This window comes from Bubalus bubalis, chromosome 3, assembly GCF_019923935.1.
Source record: "Bubalus bubalis isolate 160015118507 breed Murrah chromosome 3, NDDB_SH_1, whole genome shotgun sequence".
Lineage (NCBI taxonomy): Eukaryota > Metazoa > Chordata > Mammalia > Artiodactyla > Bovidae > Bubalus > Bubalus bubalis.
The window spans coordinates 400,231-421,265 of NC_059159.1; the positions used below are offsets into that span (position 1 = coordinate 400,231).

At 59.3% G+C, this 21,035-nt stretch overlaps 1 protein-coding gene across 2 annotated transcripts in view; it reads right to left on the minus strand.

Annotated features, from left to right (window-relative positions):
* Positions 1 to 855: 855 nt before the first annotated feature.
* The window catches only part of CACNG5 (calcium voltage-gated channel auxiliary subunit gamma 5), a 29,819-nt gene continuing 9,639 nt past the window's right edge, over positions 856 to 21,035 (minus strand). The window contains exons 2-7 of one of the 2 annotated variants that reach the window (XM_025279317.3): positions 9,164 to 9,430; positions 7,743 to 7,829; positions 6,472 to 6,576; positions 6,157 to 6,297; positions 4,029 to 4,174; positions 856 to 3,758 (exon numbers count right to left, since the gene is read on the minus strand). In XM_025279317.3, the coding sequence (XP_025135102.3) occupies positions 3,501 to 3,758; positions 4,029 to 4,174; positions 6,157 to 6,297; positions 6,472 to 6,576; positions 7,743 to 7,829; positions 9,164 to 9,383 (957 nt within the window). In that variant the 5' untranslated portion in view covers positions 9,384 to 9,430 and the 3' untranslated portion in view covers positions 856 to 3,500. The remainder of the gene's footprint in view (positions 3,759 to 4,028; positions 4,175 to 6,156; positions 6,298 to 6,471; positions 6,577 to 7,742; positions 7,830 to 9,163; positions 9,431 to 21,035) is intronic. The other variant, XM_006046266.4, reaches the window with a different exon arrangement.

Consider the following 21,035-nt stretch of genomic DNA (forward strand, 5'->3'; position numbering starts at 1 on the left):
CCGGGGGAGTGGGGGGCGGCCAGAGGCAGCCCCCAGGCTGAGCGCACGCCCCAGGTCCTGGCCTGTCTATACCGAACACAGGCGCACTCAGAAGCACCCGCTTGTTCACCCACGTCTGTGCCCACGCTCCACCTGGTGCTTGGGTTCCAGGTGTCACACTGTCACTTCCCTAGTGGCTCAGTCAGTAAAGAGTCTGCCCATAGGGCAGGAAACTGCCTGCAATGAAGGAGACAGGAGATGCAGGTTCAATCCCTGGGCCTGGAAGATCCCCTGGAGCATGAAACGGCAACCCACTCCAGTCTTCTTGCCTGGACAACCCAATGGGCTGAGGAGTCTGGCAGGCTGCAGTCCCTGGGGTCGCAGAGTCAGACACGACTGAGCCCACATGTATGCGCCTGTTGGCGGTATCTCTGGAGAACCCCAGCACACCGCTTTCATTTAGGAAGGAAACAGTTACTCAAACATGAAGGAGGGGGCTCCCTGACACGTGGTCCTCAGGACCCGACTGAGAAGCTGGTGTGGACTTGCCCCATTGTCCCCCCTCAACTCCGCGTGGTACTGATAACAGACCATTTCTCTGAAGGTCATCTCCGGGGCCTGTGAGGGGTACCACGTGCGGGGCGCTAGTGAGTTCCAGGTGAGAAGGAACAAAAGTCAGAACTTCCCCCACCCCTGACTGGTAAACCCGAGTGATTTTATTCCATAATGACTCAGACTTTGTTGTATTAGTCTCCCCCTCCCATATTTTGAGTATGAAAAAGTAAAAACTCATATACCTTTTTAAAATAAGTGCTTGAGGAAACAAAAAGTCAGAAAGTGTGTTGGGGAAGGGCCCGTCATTTATGGTTTCTGAGCTGAGTTTATATACACTTTAATGTTTCACGAAAATCCTTTGATTCTGGAGGGGCTGCAAGGGTCCCCGTTCTGAGATTAATTTATAGACAGAAAAGAAAGTTTCACCCAGCCTGCAGGAGGGGAGACAAGGACCCAGAACCCGTGCTGAAGAGCCGCGGAAGTTGCATGTCCGGGGAGAGCGGCCTGCCGGAGCAGCGCAGCGGCCAGGCCGAGAGGCCCGTCCGAAAGAGCAGCCAGCGGCGTGCGCTCAGCAGCGGGTTTCTGCTTTTCCCACGTGCACAAAGGCAAGCCCGGCACGGCGACAGAGGAGTACTTTAGGGCAAGAAGGCTTGTCCAAGGAGCTCAGCACGCCGGCGAAGGCTAGAGTCCACGCGTCTAAGCGCCGTCAGCTTGGAAATACGACCGACCGTCTGCAAGCGCGCTGACCCAGCCCTCTGTGGCGGGCAGCACCCGGTTTCCGGGTAAACCGTGAACAGTAACGGAGGTTACAAGTCGCGGCCGGCCGACGACGTGGAAGGGGCTTTACAGCTGTGTCAGCGCGCCCGCGAGGGTGAGCAGTCCACACGCGGGGCCGCCGCAGAAGGCTGGACCCTTAAGAGCTGGGGTGCGGGTGGGAAACAGCTTAGGCCAGGTCCCTCGGAGCAGAAGGGGGTTTCCCAGGACCCCCTAGGAGGGTGCCAGGACTGGAACCGCGGCCCGCTTCTCTGGCTCCCCTCTCGTACCCCTGACACAATAGGCGGTCCAGCCTCCCTGCGACGGGCTGGGCGGTGCCCCTGCCCCAATCGGGGCTCCTTGCTGCCCTGCCCCCGGCCCCGCATCCGGCTCCTCGCCCCCCATCCCTGCCCGCTCCCCCCACCATCCCCCTGCCCGATCCTCGCCCCTCTTCCTGCTCCTGGCCCCACACTCTTGTGTTCAGGCCTTTGCCTCCGGGACTCAGAAGATGGCTACATTTGGAGACAATGCCTTTAACCAGCTGATTTAAGTTAAAATGAGCCATTAGGATGGGCTCTCGTCCAGTCTGATGGGTGTCCTCCTAAGAGGGGCTTGGACACCAGGGGACACCCAGGTGTGCAGGAAAAACACCACGTGAGGCTACGTGGAGAAGATGGCCATCGACAAGCCGTGGGAAACAGCCGCGAAAGAAATCAAGTCTGCTGGCACCTAGACCTCTGGCTTCTGGCCTCCAGAACTGTGAGAAAACCAATGTCTGCCGCTGAAGCCACCCAGCCCATGGCCGCCCAGCAAACAGATGCGTGGCCCTGCCCAAGGCCACCCAGGCTGCATGCGCAGCTTTCTGTAGTTCTTCCTGGAGCCCACATGCTGCCCATGGTGGCTTTTTGCACCAAGAACTGAACGCTGTCTTAAAGAGAGCACAAGAGAACAGCTGGAGTGACTGAAACACACGGTAGAGAGCCCATGTTGTCCGGCTGCTCGAAACCTCAAATCCAGAAGCTGGCCACACCGAGAAGACACGTGGCAATCCGAGGTTCCGTCCCGCAGGCACCTTTCCTGCATCCATCTGTGGACCACATGGAGGGGGCCTGCGCCTCCCCACTCCGGATTCCACCTGGGAAAGGGGCATCGCGCCGCCGCATCCTCTCCAGCTTCTGTCTGCCAACCCACGCCCATTCCCAGCCCGTTCCCAGCAGGCAGACACTGCCGTGTATGAGCGTTAAATCGGCCCTCCGGCCTTGACAGCGTCCTTGGGAGGACTATCGTGAGTCCAGCTTCTTTAGACTCCAGTGTCAGCAATCCAGCTCCAAACCCCAGGCGGCCTCTTGAAACTCGCCTTCTGCTTTGCTGGGACAGACGTCTGTCTACACGATTACACCAGAAATGTCACCCCTGTGAGCGAGGACAGTATCCCTGGGCCTGATATAGTGCTTGGCAATATTAACTCGGACCAGCCCCATCCCGAAATTCCCATCATCAGAGTCGCTTCTCTGGGTTAAGGCATCAAAGGCCCCCGTTAAACACGTTGCTGAGGGGCCGTACACACCAAGACATCACCAGCTGTTAATGTCTCTTTGTGACCTCATCCGAGTGGTCCAGACTCCCTTAACCCCTCTGGGAGCGTTTGGGGCGGCTGAGTTCTGGTGGGAGAAGAGGAAAGAGCCCCCAGGCTGTGGGGTGCCAGGAGCTGGAGAGAGCACACAGGTGTGTCCTAGTGGAATGCAGGTGACCACTAGGGATAAAGGACTTTGCAAGGACTTGGCTGGACAGCTCTGAACCAGCCAGACCTCCGGATTGGTCACCTCTTGACCCACAGCCCGGATCATGAGGGAGGGCCAGGCCAGGCGGCAGGCTCATCAGACCAGCTGGGCCTCTGGAAAGAACCTGGCATCCCAGCACTGGCCTTGGTCTTGGCCGAGACGTAAGGTGGGGTGGGTGAAGATCCAGCGGTACCCACCTCTCTCCTGGGAGCAGAGGCCCGAGTGATTGGCTACACCACCCCCTCCAGACCAGTCAGCCCTCTCTCCCGCCCTCTCTCCCGCTCCTGACACTCGTGACCTGCGCAGGAGCTAGTGGGGGGTGTGGGGAGGGGACGGGTCGGGCGACAGCAGCTGGGTGTGGGGGTGCCGGGGCTCACGGGCCAACGAGGGCAGGGAAGGCTGTCCGGGCCGCGGTCCAGGGGAGGCCGCGGCTCAGCACGGGGAGGTGGACATCTGGTCGTAGTCCGGGCACTTGAGCAGTGCCGGGTAGCTGCTGTTCATCTGCAGGGAGGCGTCGCTGGAGAGGTCGGAGGGACTGCGGCCCCGGGCCCAGGCGTCCGGGTGCAGGAACTGGCCCGAGTAATCCGAGCAGTTGCTCAGACGCGGGCGGTAGAAGCCAGGGTGAGGCCGGTACAGGTCCTCGGCGGTATATCTCTTCATGAACAGGTACACGGACATCACCCCGGCGCTCTGTGGGAGGAGGCGGAGGGCGCTGGTGCTGGGGGCCTGGGCAGCGGCCAGAGGGGAGGGAAGGGGAGGAGAGGGAGGGGGAAGGGGCGGGGCAGAGGGGGTGGGGCGGAGTGGGGGATGGGCGCAGGGTGGGGAGGGCATGGGGGAGGGGAGGAGGGGATGGGGATGGGGCGGGGGGGGGGGGCAGGATGAAGGGCGGAGCCCGGCGGGTCTCCTCCTCCTCCCCCTACCAGCAGCCCCACCCCCATCCAGCCCCCGGGAAGGCTTTACCTCAGTTAACAGGAAGGAGATGGCTGCGAAGGCGAAGGACCAGCCGTACTTGTAGCTGAAGTAGGTCTCCGCGTCCCTGGTCCTGTTGAGCATCTCGTCGTTGATGCTGGAGATGTAGAGCACCAGGCCCACCACGAGGGAGAGGCCTGCGGGGGCGGGGGCTCAGGCAGGAGGCCCGGAGCTGCCCGGGGCACCCGCCTCCCCTCCGGGCTCCGGGAAAAGGCGGCGCCTGGGTGACCATGAGCTCACTCTGGGGTTCAAGGGGAGCAGGAGTCCACCCCCCAAGACCCTGCCTGGACCGTCACCCTCCAGACGGAGGCCGGCGTGCAGGTGGGGCTCCTGCTCTGCCAGGGCCTCCCAGGAGCCCACCCCGCCCCTCCTCTGAGTCATTGGCCGGGACAATGACTAGTGTCCTGAATCCCCCCAGGTCACCCTACGGTGACCTCAGGTGGTTTCTGCTGTACTCAGGGGTAACCTGTGCTCCCCGCCAGAGGTGGCAGGGCCTCCAGTCCCCAGATGGGTGGTCTCTGCAGCACACCCGCCCCTGGGTGTGGCCCGTGGGTGTGTCCTGAAGCGCTGGAGAGGCAGGGGTGGTGAAGACTGGCCAGCGGGATGTCAGAGGCTGGGGGTGGGGGCCGGGGCCCAACCCCTCCCCTCATGGAGCAAAGGACAGACTCAGCATCAGCCTGGTCAGTCCGTGACTGTAATCAGATCAGGACACAATTGATTACTCTGTTTTCAGCTGTTTGGGTTTCATTCCATTCACATGGTTAAGCTGGGCACCTTGAAGGTTAAAGGAATACAAGTGTGATTCAGGTCTTCCTCAGCACTTCACTCACACTGGATCAGGCCCAAGTGAACCCTAAGACGTAAGGTGGGGTGAGTAAGCAGCGTCTACTGCTGGCCTTAAGCACTTCACGTGGCCCGGGTCAGCCTGAGATCTCTGGCCCGCTGCTGCCCCTGAAACCTCAGGTGCCTTGAGGCTGCTGTAGGGCCTTGAGTCTTGTGAAGTTCATAGAGAAGTAGAAGGTACCTGAGTCTGTGAGGTCCAGCCCTTCTCAGGCAGGGTCCCTGTTCCCTGCCCGCTTGTCCACATCACCTGTTACGCTGCCTGTCTGTTGGTGGGGGGATCCAGCCCCAGGTCACGGCCTGATGATGCCGGGAATGGACGAGCTAGCACATGAATGACTGACGGACTGAATGATGGCTAGCGGACAGGTCCAAGCTGAGGGGGCCCGGGTAGCCCAGGGGAGGGGCGGGGTCTCTGGAGGACAGCTGAAGGCTGGGAGGTGAAGAGGCCATTATCCCAAAGGCAGACTGTGTTTCTTTCACGTAAGAACACAGGACACAGCCCTCCAAGAATAGGAACACTCGCGACCACTGCAGCTAAGAATCGGTGGTGGAAGTGAAAGTCGCTCAGTCGTGTCCCCACTCTTTGCAACCCCGTGGACTGCACAGTCCATGGAATTCTCCAGGCCAGAAGACTGGAGTGGGTAGCCTTTCGCTTCTCAGAGGGGTCTTCCCCACCCAGGGATCAAACCCAGGTCTCCCACATTGAAGGTGGATTCTTTACCAGCTGAGCCACAACGGAAGCCCAAGAAGACTGGAGTGGGTAGCCTATCCCTTCTCCAGGAAGGGATGTCCTTTCTCTTCTATCCATTCCCAACTCAGGAATTGAACTGGGGTCGTCTGCACTGCAGATGGATTCTTTACCAACTGAGCTATCAGGGAAGCCCAAGAAATATAGTGCTAAGTAGTGTCCGACTCTTGCAACTCCATGAACTGTAGCCTGCCAGGCTCCTCTGCCCATGGGATTCTCCAGGCAAGAGTACTGGAGTGGGTTGCCATTTCCTCCTCCAGAAGAAGCTGCGGTGATGGTGTGGAATGAGGACCCTGGGTTCTCCTCCCAGCTGTGTCCCGGAAGCTGCCAGGTCACCCTCCTCCACGGGGGAGGGTCCGGTCTGGGGTCCTCAGACTCTCTTCCAGCTCAGACTCAATTCTGCCTGGGCCACTGATGCGCGGGTCCCTCGCGGCTGACCCACCTGTGGGACCAGGGCTTCCCGGGGCAGAGCGGTCACGACCAAGTGTCAGGAGTCCAGCGTGCCCGAGCGGAAACAGCACCACTCACCCGAGAGGATAAAGAAGATGCCTGAGACAAAGGCCAGGATGGTCCTGTGGGGACGGACGTGTCCGATGTTGCTCAGGATGAAGCCGATGAACATGAAGAAGAGGCTGACCAGGGGGAACGGGGTGGCCGAGCGAATCATTTCTGACCGAGGGGACGGAAGGGTGCTGTCAGCCTCCAGGGGCTCATTCTGCGATCACCCCGCCCCCCAATCTGAGCAGCCTGCCCGCGTCCGCCAGCTGGTCCCCAAGCCCCCGCCCTGCGCGAGTGGCCGGCCTCCACCTCCTCCTTGGTGGGCTCTCTCCCTCGGCCCTTCACCTGTGGGGTCTGTGCTAACCCGGGGATTAGCTTCAGAACTGCACCGCAGCTTCATCTGGGGTCCAAGCCGGCTCTGGTGAGGCCAAGGCCATGGCGTCAGTCTTGCTGGGGGGTGGGGGTGGGGAGAGCTTGGTTCAGTCCCATGGGGCTAACGGCGTGAATGTCTGTGCCCCACAAAGTGAAAGTCGCTCAATTGTGTCTGACTCTTTTCGATCCCATGGATTACACAGTCCATGGAATTCTCCAGGCCAGAATACTGGAATGGGTAGCCTTTGCCTTCTCCAGAAAATCTTCCCAACCCCAGCATCAAACCCAGGTCTCCTGCATTGCAGGCGGATTCTTTACCAACTGAGCTATGAGGGAAAGAAAATGAAGTCCCTCAGTCGTGTCCGACTGTGACTCCTTGGACTGTAGCCTGCCAGGTTCCTCCATCTATGGGATTTCCCAGCAAGAATATTGGAGTGGGTTGCCTTTTCCTTCTCCAGGGGATCTTTCCTGACCCAGGGGTCAAACCTGGGTCTCCTGCACTGCAGGCAGATTCTTTACCAGCTGAACCACCAGGGAAGCCCCACAAAACTCGCATGTTACACCTAACACTCAAGGGATGGTATCTGGGGCTGGCCTCGGGAGGACTCACGTCATTGGGGTGGGGCCCTCATGAAGGGGGTCAGTGCCCGTAAGAGAGAGACAGGTGAGCCCCTCGGCCGAGCCACCACGAGAAGACTCAGCAGGACGGCCTGGGCTACGCACTGGGGAGAGGGCCCTCACCAGGAGCTGATCAGGCCAGCACCTTGATCCTTTTAAAAATCATCTTTTAACTTTAATTTTTTGGCTGCACCATGCAACATGTGGGGTCTTAGTTCCGCAATCAGGGGTCACACCTGTGCCCTCTGCATTGGAAGCATGGAGTCTTAACCATTGGACCTCCACGAGAGTCCCTGGCGCCTTGGTCTTGGCCTTCTAATCCCCAGAGCTGAGAGGATCGCATTTTTGCTGTTTCTAAGCTGCCTGGTCTGTGGTTTGCTGGAGCCGCCCACGCAGAGGAGGATGCTGGGTGTGGACGCCCTCTCCCTTGGTCGGGTCACAGCAGCTGGCACTGCCAGCAACCTGACCCCCCGACAAACACTCTGCAGCGCAAGCTCGGCAACTCTGGTTGGCACGGCCAGCTGAGTCCCGGGGCGTTGGCTCTCGAGAAACAAGCCGCCTCTTCCCCCTGCCCCACTCTGCCCCGTGCAGCCCGTGGCCCGGGGTGGAAGGTCAGAGACACCTACTTAGTACGCTGACCGTGGACTCCGAGGTCAGCTGGGCGCTCGCGGGCATCACGTACTCGATAGTGAAGCAACGCCCCTGCTCCTCACCTGCAGGACAAGAGCCGCTTTTGCTCGGGGACTTCGGCGAGCTTGTCTGGAGGCTCTAGCAGGCGAGCGTAGCTACTCGTGCACCCTTGACCAAAGACCAGTCCTCCCCATTGGTCGTTCTCCTCAGCCGAGCGCACAGCTCCCAGAGGGGTGCGCAGGGAGCGTAGGGTGGGGGAGGGGGAAGGGGACGCCCACCTGACCAACCCGGTCACCTGAACCAGCCCTGGGGATCAGTGGGATGAAGGTGTCCCTGCCAGATGCTCCTCACGTCCTATGGGTCCTTCTGAGCTCAGGTTTGCAGCTGGCACGTTCAAGTGGCATGGGCAAGAGCTTCTAGAATCTTTGACCCCCTGTGTATTTGCACCTGAGCTGGATCTAAGCCCTTGGGGGCCTGTCCCTGGCTGGTGGCCCACGGTGGACAGAGGTGGACACCCATCCTGACATCACATTTTCCCCAGAGAAGCACCAAAGCTGCATGAAAAGCGATTGGCACTGCAGCTTGAGGCTGCGTCAGATGTCTGGTGGCTTGGGGGCAGGAGGCGCCGAGGGTGGCCCGTGGCTGGCTCAGGCGCCCCAGCGGGGGAGCTGAGGAGCACAACCCCTTTGTCACCACCTTGGTGGCCAGATCCGGGTGGCCTAACGCTGCTTCAGATTTAAGCAGAGATGGAGGCTGCACAGTGCAGGAGGTGGGAGGTGGGGCCGGTGTTGGATATCATTCACGAGGCAGACTCGGCCAGGCCTCCAGGTGTCATCCCTGCTGAGCACGAGTTGGTGTCCCCCAGCAGAGCCCTGCCATGAGGCTGGGAGGACCGAGTGTGCCCTGCGCCCATGGGCACCTGGGTTACAGAGCCTCCAGGAAAGGCTGCGTGGACCCGCTGTGGTGTTTCCAGGCAGCCTTGAACAAAAGATGCTCTTGTGAAGCCTGGCTCCTAGTCATGATGAAGGGATAAGAACAGAGTGCTTGGAGTAGCAGCTCTGGGTGGGGGCAGAGAAACCCCAGCAAGCGGGCAGGAGGCCCAGATAGGCCGGATGGAAACCTGCTCCCTCTAGCAGAGTTGGAGAGACTGCACCTGGGTTTTGTCCCTGCCATTCCATGGACAGACAGAGAATGTGCTAGGAGTTCCCCGGGGCCATGTGCATTCTCAGGTGGGAAGACCCGGGTCTCGGAGGGGAGAGGACCTGCCTGATGGACACTGATGGGCATGGCTAGCCGCCAAGGGGAGCGCGTCCGCGGGAACGCCTCCTTCCCACAGGGACGCTGCTTCCCGGGGGGTGGGGGGTGGGGGGACTGCTCCTTTCTGGAGCAGCGCTGGCTGTGGTCAGGGCACGCTTACCTGCCAGGAAGCAGACCCGCCACAGGCCCGAGTGCAGCGACATCCTGGTCTCGGTACTCTGGTTCTGGGCCAGGACCACGCCCTCCTCCAGGTACAGCCAGTAGTCCGTGCTGACGGCGATGCCCAGCAGGCCCAGGCCACACACGGCGAAGACGCTGCTCAGCAGGGTCAGGGCCTTCCTCCCACAGGCGCCCATCCTCCCGGTCAGCCCAGTGGGCATGGGCTCTGGGGGCAGGAGAGCGAGACAGCGGCGAGAGCAGGCGCGGCCTGGGAAGGAAGCAGAGCCCCCGTGGGGCAGAGGGTGAACCAGGGCCGGCAGGCCACCCGTTCAGAGAGGCCACCTTCTCTCCCAGGGGGAATGTGGAGCCTGCCTGCCTGACCTCTGTGAGGGGCCCGTGTCCTCTCTCGAGCCCCTGGCTGATGCTGCCGCTCACCCACCCATCCGTTCACACGACCCAGCATGCCGGACACGAGAGGCGGGGATGAGCAGGACCTGCCCTTGTCCTTGACAGGCTCCCACCTAGAAGACAGTGCTCCCAACCTCAAAGCAAGGAGCCTGCAGCTTGGCGAGTTCTGCCCGAGGGGTGGGGCGGGGTGGGGAGGAGGCCTGAACTCCACCGGGAGGGTCAGAATCGAAAGCAACATCAGATGTGGGGGATCCCTTCCTCTGCGGGGCCTGGGCTTGCTATAGGAGGGGAAGGGAAGAGGAGGAAACGGGTGCCCTTCACCAGAATGAGGGGCAGGAGCCCCGCTCCATCAGCTGACCTGGGGTGGGGGAAAGGGGGGGGGTTGACCAGTACAATGGGCCCGTGCTGGCCTCCTGGAGGCCTGCGGACACCTGGAGGCAAAGAGGCGTAGCCCCGGGCAGGACAGCACAGGCCTTAATCCCAGCCAGACCCGCCTGCACCGGCTTCCAGAGGAGAAGCCGAAACACACACCAGACCACTCTCCACGCAGCGGGTGGGAGGTGGAGGGGCCGGCCAGCCTGTGAGGCCCCCCCTGTGTGTGGACCCCGTGCTCACTGCCCAGAAGCAAACCAACCAGTCTCTGTCGACTGCAAGCTGGAGAAACACGAAATGATGGCGGAACAGCCAGGATGGGAGGGTGGGCCGTGTTCTGTCCAGTGGAGCCTCGGGTCTGAGGCGGAGGTGTGGGGTGCAGACAGGGCCCCTTGGGGAATGGCTGCCCTGACCAGCCGGATGTCCCCGCGTGGGTTACAGTCCCGAGGACTCTGACAGCCATTTATGAAGTATTTTCGCTTACATTTGAGGCTCACAAAATCGCATTATCTGCCACAGGGACCGGAATTAGAACCCCGAGGATGGTGAGCGCAGTAAGCAAAGGAGAGAGCAACAGGTGGGAATATCAGCCCCATGAGCTGCAGAGAGCCTTGAAGGAGCGGTGGGAGCCCTGGCGCCATGCTCAGCCAGGTCCTGAGCAGCCGCGGGCTGCAGGGAGATTAGGCTTCCTGAGGCCCGGCCCCCTCCCGCGACAGGGAGGAAAGGACAGCAACACAAGCTGAAGTATGCTGAATGTTCATCACTGCTCGGTGGTCTGCCAAGCACTTAATTTTAATCTTCACAACCAGATCACCACCCCCATTCTATAGATGAGCGACCTCTGCCGGTGGTTCAGTGGTAAAGAATCCGTCTGCAAGGCAGGGTCCCTGGTCAGGAAGATCCCCTGGAGGAGGAAATGGCAACCCACCCCAGTACTCTTGTCTGGAGAATCCCATGGACAGAGGAGCCTGGCGGGCTACAGTCCAGGGGGTCGCAAAGAGTCGGACACGACTGAGCACACACATGTGCCTCACCAGGAACGATGCTCATGTTGTAAAACTGCAGGAAAAAGGCTGGATGTGAAAGGATGTGTTTAATGTGAACTCAACTGTAAAAGTCATAGACTGGGAAGAAAAAAACCAAAAAGTTGATAGTGGATGTTTCCAGGTAATAGGTCATGTATATTTGATTTCCTCTCTACTTTTCTAAAGGAACATGTATTATTTCTACATCCAGAGAAGAAAGCTAAATAAAGGCCAGACTCATCAATTCTCCAGTCACTGCCCACGTAAAGAAAAGGCAAGAGCCCTTGAACCCGGGCAAGGGAAGCTGAGATGCAGTGCCATCCTTTGGAGCGTGGAGCCTAGAAAGCACAGCAGCTTTGAGTTTTTTAAGATGATTACCCAGCTGCCATTACCTGGAAGTATTAGCTTAATTATCAGGAATTAATAGTTGCTAATTATCATTCATGACTAGCGATGAGGGAGAAATGTCTTGTGGAGATGAAATCACTAATGGCACATTTTCCTGCCCAGGCCGATAATACAAGGACGTGGGATGAAGTGCTTAGGCGCTGGGAGACAGGTGAGCCTTGGTTAGAGGACAGCTGCGGAGGATGGATGGGTCTAATTGAGAGAAGGAGGAGGAACTTGGAAGACCAGGCCAGTGTAGACGCCTGATCTCCGCAGCCAACAGCCCAGAGAGAAAGCCCAGGACTTTTGCCTGATGAAGGTCTGGGGACCTCAGTTCTCAGCGGGGCTTTAAGCCACCGGCAGCAGCTGCTCCTGTTCGCTGGTCCAGGACTCGGCACCAGCCCGGCCAGCTGCCACAGGACACACCGGTGGCCAGAGGGCTCCTGTGACCTGGTTTCCACGGTTCTGATCCCCTCATTCTACGGGGCTTAAAGAAGGACGACAAATTCTCTGAGCCTCCACTGGGAGCTGGGGCTCCTCGCAGCTCCTCTCCTGAGCCTGGCAGGCCCGGGATGCTGCACCGGCAGGCGGGCTGTGTGCCTCCTGGGTCCAAGGACCTGCAGGTGCCCCGTGGCCGGGAATCTTCCCGGAACAGGGATCAAGCCAGGGCTCCACGTTCCCAGCGCTGGCAGCAGCCACAAACCAGAGGCACACCCTCCCCTCCGCCCCAAGTCAGCCCCGGCTGCCTGGCACGTCAGGGGCCTAGGGAGCAGGCGGCACGCACCAGCCCACCCATTGGGACAGTCCCCCACAACAGGCCCCACCAACGACTTCCACCCAAAGAGAAGCAGACGTTTATCTTGCAGCATTTGTGGAAACCAAAGTCCCCTTTAGAAAAGGCGGAGGCGGGGGCGCCTACTTCCTCCTTCTACAGAGTGGGCATGGGGCTGCAGCCTGCGGGACTCAGCGCACTAGGTCTTAATTGTCAGCAGTTAGAAGCCCGCCCCTGGGGCCTCCACCCTCTCACACAGCTAGCAGGTGCGGTAAAAGCCAGCGAGAAATGAAAGACAGTTTTGCTCCCTGTGTCTTAACACGTGTAGACAGGGGAAGCGTGCATCCTTGATCTGATTTTGGTGACACTGGCCGTCCATCTGACCCGGGCTGAGGAAGGCTGCAGAGAGCGCTGACCCGGGGTCTCCGCTCTCGGCCCCCTCGCTGACGGACGCTCTGCCGCCCGGGCTGCCACGGGCCGATGTCTACTGGACCAGGACTCTGTGCCAGGCACTGTTGGTAGTGGTTTACACGCCGTTCACAGCAACCCTTGCACCAGGCACTGTTGTTAATATGAGGATGTTTAACGCTACTCACTTCTTCACAAGCTCATGAGGATTCTGGGAGCCACACAGGTCAGCAGGTGCAAACAGGGACTCCAGCCTGGTGGGCGCTCATCCCAGCCACGGCCACTGTCCCCACGTGAGAGGTGAGGGGGTGTGGGTTGGCCCTCTGCTCGTGTTCACCCAGCCAGCAAGTGGGGAAGCCGGGGCGCGAGCCTGCAGTCTGGCCCGTCCTCCTTGCTGTCTCGGCTGGTTCTCAGAGCTGCGGAGGGAGGTGGAGGTTCCCGGAGCGCCGAGCTCACCACCTGACACTCTGTCCCGACAGAAGCAGACTCCTGACTGTTAGTGGAAGCGTGGCCCATTTTCCCTCAACATCATCAGCCTCTTGCCTAAGGTAAGAGGGCTGAGGATTTCAGGCCTTCTCTCCCTGGCCTTTGCCTCACTCAGGTGGACGGACGAACCCGGTATTTTCCTGTGGGATGGTGGTCTTGGAGGAGGAGGGGGAGGAGGGGGAGGGAAGGGAGGAGGGGGAGGGAGAGGGGAGGAGTCGGCTGAGAGTCCCACTGGACATGCCAGTTAGTCCTGGTCACACTCAGCCCCTCCCTGCTTAGAACCGGCGTTCACAGAGATGCTGCTTTTTCTGCCGAGTCTCCCTTCTGGAAGGAGGATGGAAGGAGGCGGGTGTGGAGTGTGGGGAGGAAAGCAGCCTGGCTTTGGAGAAACTGCCTGGACGGCACCTTGCGGCCAGCTCGGAACCCTGAGCAGGCTCGCCACTCACAGAGCAACCCTGCAGAGGGACCTTGCAGGGCAGTCACGTGGCCCGGCCGGGTCGGGGCGCTGGGATGCGCTCCCGTAACACCTCCCCCAGCGTGGCCTCCCTGCCTCCCACACCTGCCACAAGTGACTCGGGTGCTAATGGTCCAAGCGTCCCCTGCCTCCTCCCCCTGCACCCCTGCCCTCCTCCCACGCGCCCCGTCCGGCCCCCGTCAGTCCCAGGCGCGGGGGCGCTGGGGTCCAGGAGGAACCCTGGGGGCCCAGCCCTCCAGCGCCCACCCCCCGCGTTAGTGTGGACGGAAGAGCTGGCCCCTTGAGGGCGAGCGTCGTGAGAGCCAGGCAACGAGAGAAAAGCATGTGCTTCTCTGAGGGGCCTGTCTCAGCGCAAGGCTTCCTGCCTCCCCTCCACCCAGTGACTTGAGGTGAGACTGCTGGGGAGGCTCCAGTGGCCTGGATCCAAGCACCCCTCCCAGGAGGGGGGCCCTGAGGCGGCCCAGGGTCCGTGGAGCGTCCGTCGCAGACCCCAAACTTCTGGGTTCCAGCAGACGCCTCGCAACTCTCAAGACAGGGAGTCACGGTGCTGACTGCGTTTTTAAAGAGAGAAGATTTCCAGACTGGACGACGGAACCGAGGGCCTGTGGAGAGGATCCGCGCCAAGAAGGAGGGGTCTCACCAGCCCCGGGGCCCCCCAGGAGAGGCCTGTGACAAGGTGGGGGTGTTGTTCTGTGTGTTCCCCGCCAGGACCCCACCTCACAGGCCCAGGGCCACAGGGCACGGAAGAGCCTGGGAAAGGAGCTGACCCTCAGCCCGGCAGCCTCGTTCCACTACCCTGGGTGTTGGTCCTGCCCCCGCCTGGTTCAGAGCCCCCTCAGTGATGCCAGAAGGAGGCTTCTCCCCAGGGGGGCTGCGAGGCCTCCAGGACGCAGGAGGTCACGGGCTCTCGGCAAACGCACGTCATCTTTTCTTGGAAGGACACAGGACTGGCCACGGAGGCGCTGACCCAGGCCCGGAGCCCTGGGGGCGGGAGGTCATGGGCATCGCACTGGAAAACTGGACAAGGCAGAGATGAGGGTGGGCTTTGCAGGGCCAGAAGCACAGAGCCCTCCGGAGAGGCAGGCGCCTGCCCTCCAAGAGGTCAGGGCAGGCAGGAACCTGCATGTGTCCCCAGGGCCCCTCAGGACCCCAGAGGACATGCGGGTGCCAGAGGACACTTCATGCCAGCGGGCCTCTCCCTGCTGCTCATCAGCGCCACCTGGGAATTCAAAACAAATCCCAGTAATGCCAGTTCACTTCCAAGACCAACGAGTGCCAACCCTCTGTAGGGGTGAAGAAGTGGGAGGGGGTGAGGCATCCGTATTTTCCAAGAATCCTGGGTGATTCTAATGTGTAACCAAGGTTGAGAGCCACTCGCTGACTCAGGGACCCTCTGGCCCTGGAGATGCACAGAATCCACACTCACGGTTGGACCTCCTTCACTTTGGACCCGCACCGACCCATCCAGCACGGCAGCCGCACGTGGCTCCCGAGCCCGTGAAATGTGTGTGCCTGATCCAAGCGGAGATGAGCTGTTCGTACAAATACACACTGGACTCCTAAGACTTAGCATGAGAAAGAAAGTAAAGCACCCCACTAATGACTTATAAAAATATGGGTTATACGGTGAAAAGGTATACTGGCCTAAAAATATATGAATTTTACCTATGTCTTTATACTTTTTAGTGTGGCTTTAGAGAATTTTAAATTACATTCTGTGGTTCACATAATATTTCTATTGGACAGCACTAATCTACAGACTACTTAATTCAAAATGTATTCACTATAATTCTTCTACTTGTAACTTTGTTACATCTGTTTTGTGATAATAATTTTCCTTAAACTTCAGTTCATGATTCCAAGTATATAACATTCTTGAAATGACAAAAATAAAGAAATGGAGAATAGATTAGTGGGTGTTGGGCCTGGAGTGGAGAGGTCAGTTTGGTCCTAAGAGAGCGACAGGCAGCAACCTTGTGGTGCAGAATGTCCTGGACTGACTGCCTTCCTGTCGGTGCCCTGGCTGTACGATCCCTGTGTGACATGGCACCTCTGTCCCCGCGTGGCGTGGCGCCCCTGTCCTCGCGTGGCGTGGCGCCTCTGACCCTGTGTGACGTGGCACCTCTGGGGTTGGGCTCAGCAGTCAAGAACCCACCTGCAATGCAGTAGGTGATGCAGGAGACGAGGGTTCGATCCCTGGGCTGGGCTGGAAGATCCCCTGCAGGAGGAAATGGCAACCCACCCCAGTATTCTTGCCTGGGAAACCCCATGGACAGAGGAGCCTGGCCGGCTACAGTCTATGGGGTCACAAAGAGTTGGACATGACCGAATGACTGAACTCGGTTCACACCATTGGGGGAAACTGGGTACAGGGCATGTGGGTTGTCTCTGTAAGAAATCCCATGATTTCTCACAACTGCATATGAATTTCAACTTACCTAAAAAGGAAACTTTAATTAGAAAAGCACAATCTCACATCTGAACCGGTGTTTCTCATGCTCTGCTGGTGAGGCGGCTACGCGGTTTACCCTTTTGGAAATCAGCTTAGCAAACACGCACTGAGTGTTAAGCATTTCATTTCTCTCCGTCCCAGCAAGGCTACTTCTGGGAATTGCCACTAAGGAAACAGATAAAAATGTAAGTACAAAAATACACAAAGATGTTGTCTGTGATAGCAAAATGCTAAAACCACCTAAACGCTTTTCCAAAAGGGAAGGGTTATATGAGCTATGGTTTATCAACTCAATCTACCGTTACATAGTTGTTATGGGAAATGTTAAATGAAAAAAAGAAAAGTGGGATACAGAACGCCAGTAGTTTGCTGCTTTGTAAAAAAAAAAAAAAATGTGTTAACGTGACTTCGTGAATACAAAAATAGTCGTCATGGTTGCTTTGACTTCAGGATTATGGACGGGTCTGTCTTTCTACTTCACTGTTCCTGTTTGCTGGTTCTGTGGAATAAAAGGCACCGTGTTTTTCGTTTTTATATTAGTGGTCTTCCGGGTGCTGAGGGACAGTCCCCACCAGGTAGGGGGGCGGTGGCTGACCTGCCCCCTGCTGGCCGACCGTGGTGATGCCGTCTGCGCTCTAAGAAGTGGACACACAGCTGGATAGATGACCAGTTATGGGCAGATTTAGGCCCCCATTCCTGCCCAAAGCCACACTGCCCATTAAGAGGGTAGAAGGAAGAATCTGAAACTTCATAGCTTCTGTGAAAGCTTTCTCGGCCTCATTCAGTAAAGACACGAAACAGTGACCATAATATAAATGGTGATCATAATATACTGGCTGTGAAAGTGTTCATCGCTCAGTCGTGTCCGACTCTTTGCGACCCCATGGACTGCATCCTGCCAGGCTCCTCTGTCCATGGGATTCTCCAGACAAGAACACTGGAGTGGGTTGCCATGCCTCCAGGGGATCTTCCTGACCCAGAGATTGGACTCATGTCTCCTGTGCTGCAGGGAGATTCTTTACGGTCTGAGCCACCAGGGAAGACCATATCTGGGTCCAATATCCGCAGTCCCCCTGGGAATAGGTTTACATGTTCAAGACTCTGAGTGTGAGTTCCTTGAAGACTTCTTTTTCTGAATCAACTGTTATTTAAAAGTCTTCCTAAGTGCTGGTCACTGGATGTGTTAGCTGAGTTCACTGTTGACAAAAAGGGGAGTCTCTAATTTGGTGCCTGCTTTTCACCCCCCTCTCTCCTGGGAGGGGCGCTGGGGGCTTCCAAAGAGCTCTAACACCGCTGCTCAGCATTATGAAGTCAGGGGGAGGAAGGAAGGCTCTTTCAGCTTTTCTGGATTTCCCAGTTGGGATGTGTGTATGTGTATGTGTGTGTATAAACTTTCACTTAAAAATTAACAAAAGATGACCTATATAGAGAGAAAAAATATATTTTAAACCGGAGCTGCTTTCTGACAAAGAGTGGCTGGCAGTGACCCCCCCACAACCCTCTTGTCCCGCCCCCAGGTGGCGGTCCCTGCTCCTTCCTGGGGCGTGATCAACCTGCCCCAGGCTTCTGCAATGTTCTATTTTTGTTTTCATTATTTAACTGTGCCCCATATACACGGCTAAGTGGAGTGTTCGGTTCCATAGCTTAATGGACAGCTGACCTCTGTGTGCAGACGCTCAAGTCATATGGAGCTCTGCAGGCCATCAGCTGCGGGCGAGGGGTGGGGGCAGATGCCGGGGGCACCTTCCTGAGGTCAACTTTAGTCCAAGGCTGAAGACCAGGGAGGGGGTCGTGGCTGCCGGGGGAGACCCAGGGCAGGGTGAAGCTGGTGGCACATGCCGGGGGGGTCAGGGCTGGGGCAGCGTGCAGACCGCCAGCACCTTGCTCTCGGGGCTGAGTGACTTGTGGGGCTGGGGGCCGGCCACCCATCACCTTGCTCTCTGCCTCTCCTGGCTGACACGGGACTTGGAGCTCAGCTCCTGGCCCAGCTGGCGGGGGGCTGTCCTGAGAACTGCCCTTTGGAGGATGAAGGGGCTGCAGTTCCTCTCCCTCATCGCCTTTCTTAATCATGTAATTGCTCGACCTTCCAGTGATCTGAATCAAGTCCCATGACGGTTACGCATGGGAGCCTGGGAACCGTGGGGGAGTCATCAGGCAAGCAGGGAAAGGCACACGGCGCAGGCGTGTGTGCTGACTGCCTGACCAGCGGCGGTGACGCCCTCCCGTGCCCCGCACTGAAGGGGTCTCACCGTCGCGTAGGTTTGGGACCTCACAGGCTCCCTCCGTTGAGCCTGGGAAGACGCTGTTCCGGAAGGTGTGATCCCCTCTGCGGTGAGCAAACAGGCTGCTGCCAGACGGCCCTGCCCAGGGAGGTGGGCAGGACCTGACCGTGCGTCCTCTGGGGCGCAGTCCTCCGTGTCCACCCTTCTCCCCACGAGGCAGGACGCTTTCCCAGGCAGACGCCAGCACAGAACCCCCCCAGTGTGATTCCCAGGACTCCGTCAGGGGCACCGTGATGGATCCAGGCTGGGTAGGCCCCGCCCGGGGGCAGGCATGGCCGAGGCAGGGGGCCTACGGCTCCTTCCCGCTGTCCCCTCCCCGGGCTGACTTCATCCCCCTGAGCTCGGCACGCCCAGTGCGCCGGCCCCGGGGGCCCTCAGAAGGTGAGCGGTCCTCAGCCTTCCCACAGCGGCACATTTGTCAGCTGGGAGGTGCGCGGCCCAATCCGGGGAGCGGGGGGCCAAGATCAATACCGGGAGTGACGTCTCTGTGCTGTATGCACCTCCCGAGCTTTGTCTGCCTCCGCAGAGTCGGCAGGAAACGCGGCTGCGGTTTGATACTAACTGATCATGATGCTGGGTGAACCCAGGGGAGCTTCCTTAATGGCCAGCTGTCGCCTGCTGCCCTTGGGTTGAAACGGGTCCTCAGTAAAGGCCCACGGGTGCCCCTGTGTCTGACACGCATGTCCTGGCTCCTCTCCGCTGAGCACGGGGCCTGCTCAGTGGGGTCTGAACGCAGGTCACCAGCTGGCTGCACAGATGAGGGAAGAGGATCGGAAAAACACAAACAGAGACTCCCAGACCCATTGCTCCTGCAGACACAAAGGTGCCAACCTTGGGCTCAAATGAGCTGAAATCCAAGTGGTGCAAACAGCATCATCAGCCAGTAACACTTTAGTCTGAATTTGCAGAGCTGGTCCGAGGGGACAGTCACAGTGCCTGTGGAGCACAGGGGCTCCATGCAGAGGGCCCAGCCACACCTGGCCCGGCCTTGAGCTGCCTGTGAAGACAAGCTCTGGGCCTGGCTCTCCGGTGCCCACCGGGCTTGGCAGCAGCTGTTTTGCCAACGCTGTGCCACCTAGACTCTCCGCTGACCCCCCCAGGCCTTCCACCTTCTCAGCTGGGTCTGAGGTGACCCTCTCGGTACAGATGCTACGATAATGAAATATAGCAGGGTGGGTGGGGCCACAACAGCTCCTGGCACATGGCAGCCGCTCTCCACCCAAGCTTCTGGAAGTTTCCGAGGGGGGTTGGGGGGGCACGGGGGTGCCTCGAGGTCTGGAGCAACGTCCATGCGAAGTCTTCAGGGTGGTGACTGAGGGTGTAGGAGGCAGAGCGGGGTTCCCTGTGCCTGAGATGGTGCCCCCGCTGGGGCTCAGAGGTGGGTGCCGGGCCAGCCCCCAGCCTCAGTGGACCGAGTCCAGGGCCACTAGCTGGGGGCCCTCTTCTTTACGTCCTTGGGGGCAGTGAATACCCCAGAGCAAAGGAAGCAGGTGTGGAAGGACCTTTCCCCTGCAGGTTCACAGCCTGGCTTGGTCCCAAAAGCCAAGCGTTCTTCACTCACATCTGTTCGGGGTTCAGACCCCAGGTCCATCACAGCTGTGTGACCCCGGGCTCGTCGCTTCACCTCTCTGGACCTTAGTTTCCCTGCGCGCATTTTGGCTGAAGCTGCACGTTCCAGGTGCTTCTCAACACGACAGTCTGACTCGGTCCCACAAGGACTCCGGGCGGCCCTGACGTTCGGCTCGGAGGGGACGCGGGACAGAGCTGAGGTGGCGCAGACCGAGATGGGGGTGGCCTCTGCGCCCGGCTCTGAGACCACGAGGCTGACGGTGGTCCCACGCGACCACCCAGACCGCAGTCGTGTCCTGGGGGCCAGGCTGCCGGGGTAGGTCTAGGAGAAAGGCCAAGATCACAGCCACAGACACTGGCCTCCGCAGCACTGCGGCAAAGAGCCCGCCTGCGAGGAGAGGGGCTAGAATGCGACCCCTGGGTCAGGAAGACCCCCTGGAGAGGAAATGGCAGCCCGCTCCAGCACTCTTGCTGGGAAATCCTCTTGACAGAGGAGGCTGGCAGGTTGCAGTCCGTGGGGTCACAGAGTCGGGCACGACTGAGCACGCACACACACGGGCACTGCAAGGCCTGGTCCAGGGTGAAGGGGGAGTTCAGCGTGGGTGGGGAGCAGGGTTAGGTTGTCCTGATGCAGAAGGTTAAAAAAAAAGACGTTTCCACACACAAAGCAATCCTGCCCGCCTTCTCCAGGAGACATCTCCTCCAGTAAAGAGGTGGGGGCTGCCTGACCACTTCCCACCCAGCCATCTCGAGGTCCGTCACAGACATGCCCTGGGCCCCGGAAGGAGGCAGCTGGTGCTGGCATTGGTGCTGGACATGGCGCTGGGCATCCACCAGCCTCGCAGACCGGCCAGGCTCCTTCTGCAGAGTGAGTTAGGCTGGCCCTGGCGCCTAGGGCCTCTGGGACGAAGAGGTGAGCGAGGTTCGCACTTCAGGGAGCAGCCACCTATTTTGAGACCAAGTGAGATTTACACCAGACGTCACCTGCTTCCCAGCGCTGAGCAGGGGTGTCTGTCTGCCTCTATCACCCCCGGGGAGGTGCACCTTCGGCAGCTAGCACTCTCTGCCCACGCCTGCCGGCACCAGTCAGCGGGCTCTTGTTCAGAGGACAAGCCATGCTGAGCAGTGGACGTGGGTGCAGAGTCAGGACCCAGAAATGCAGGCAGGCTCCGGGGAGCCTGGCTTCCCATGAGCAGGGGTGGAGGTGGGCAGTCAGGAGTGCAGGGTCTGGCTCTGT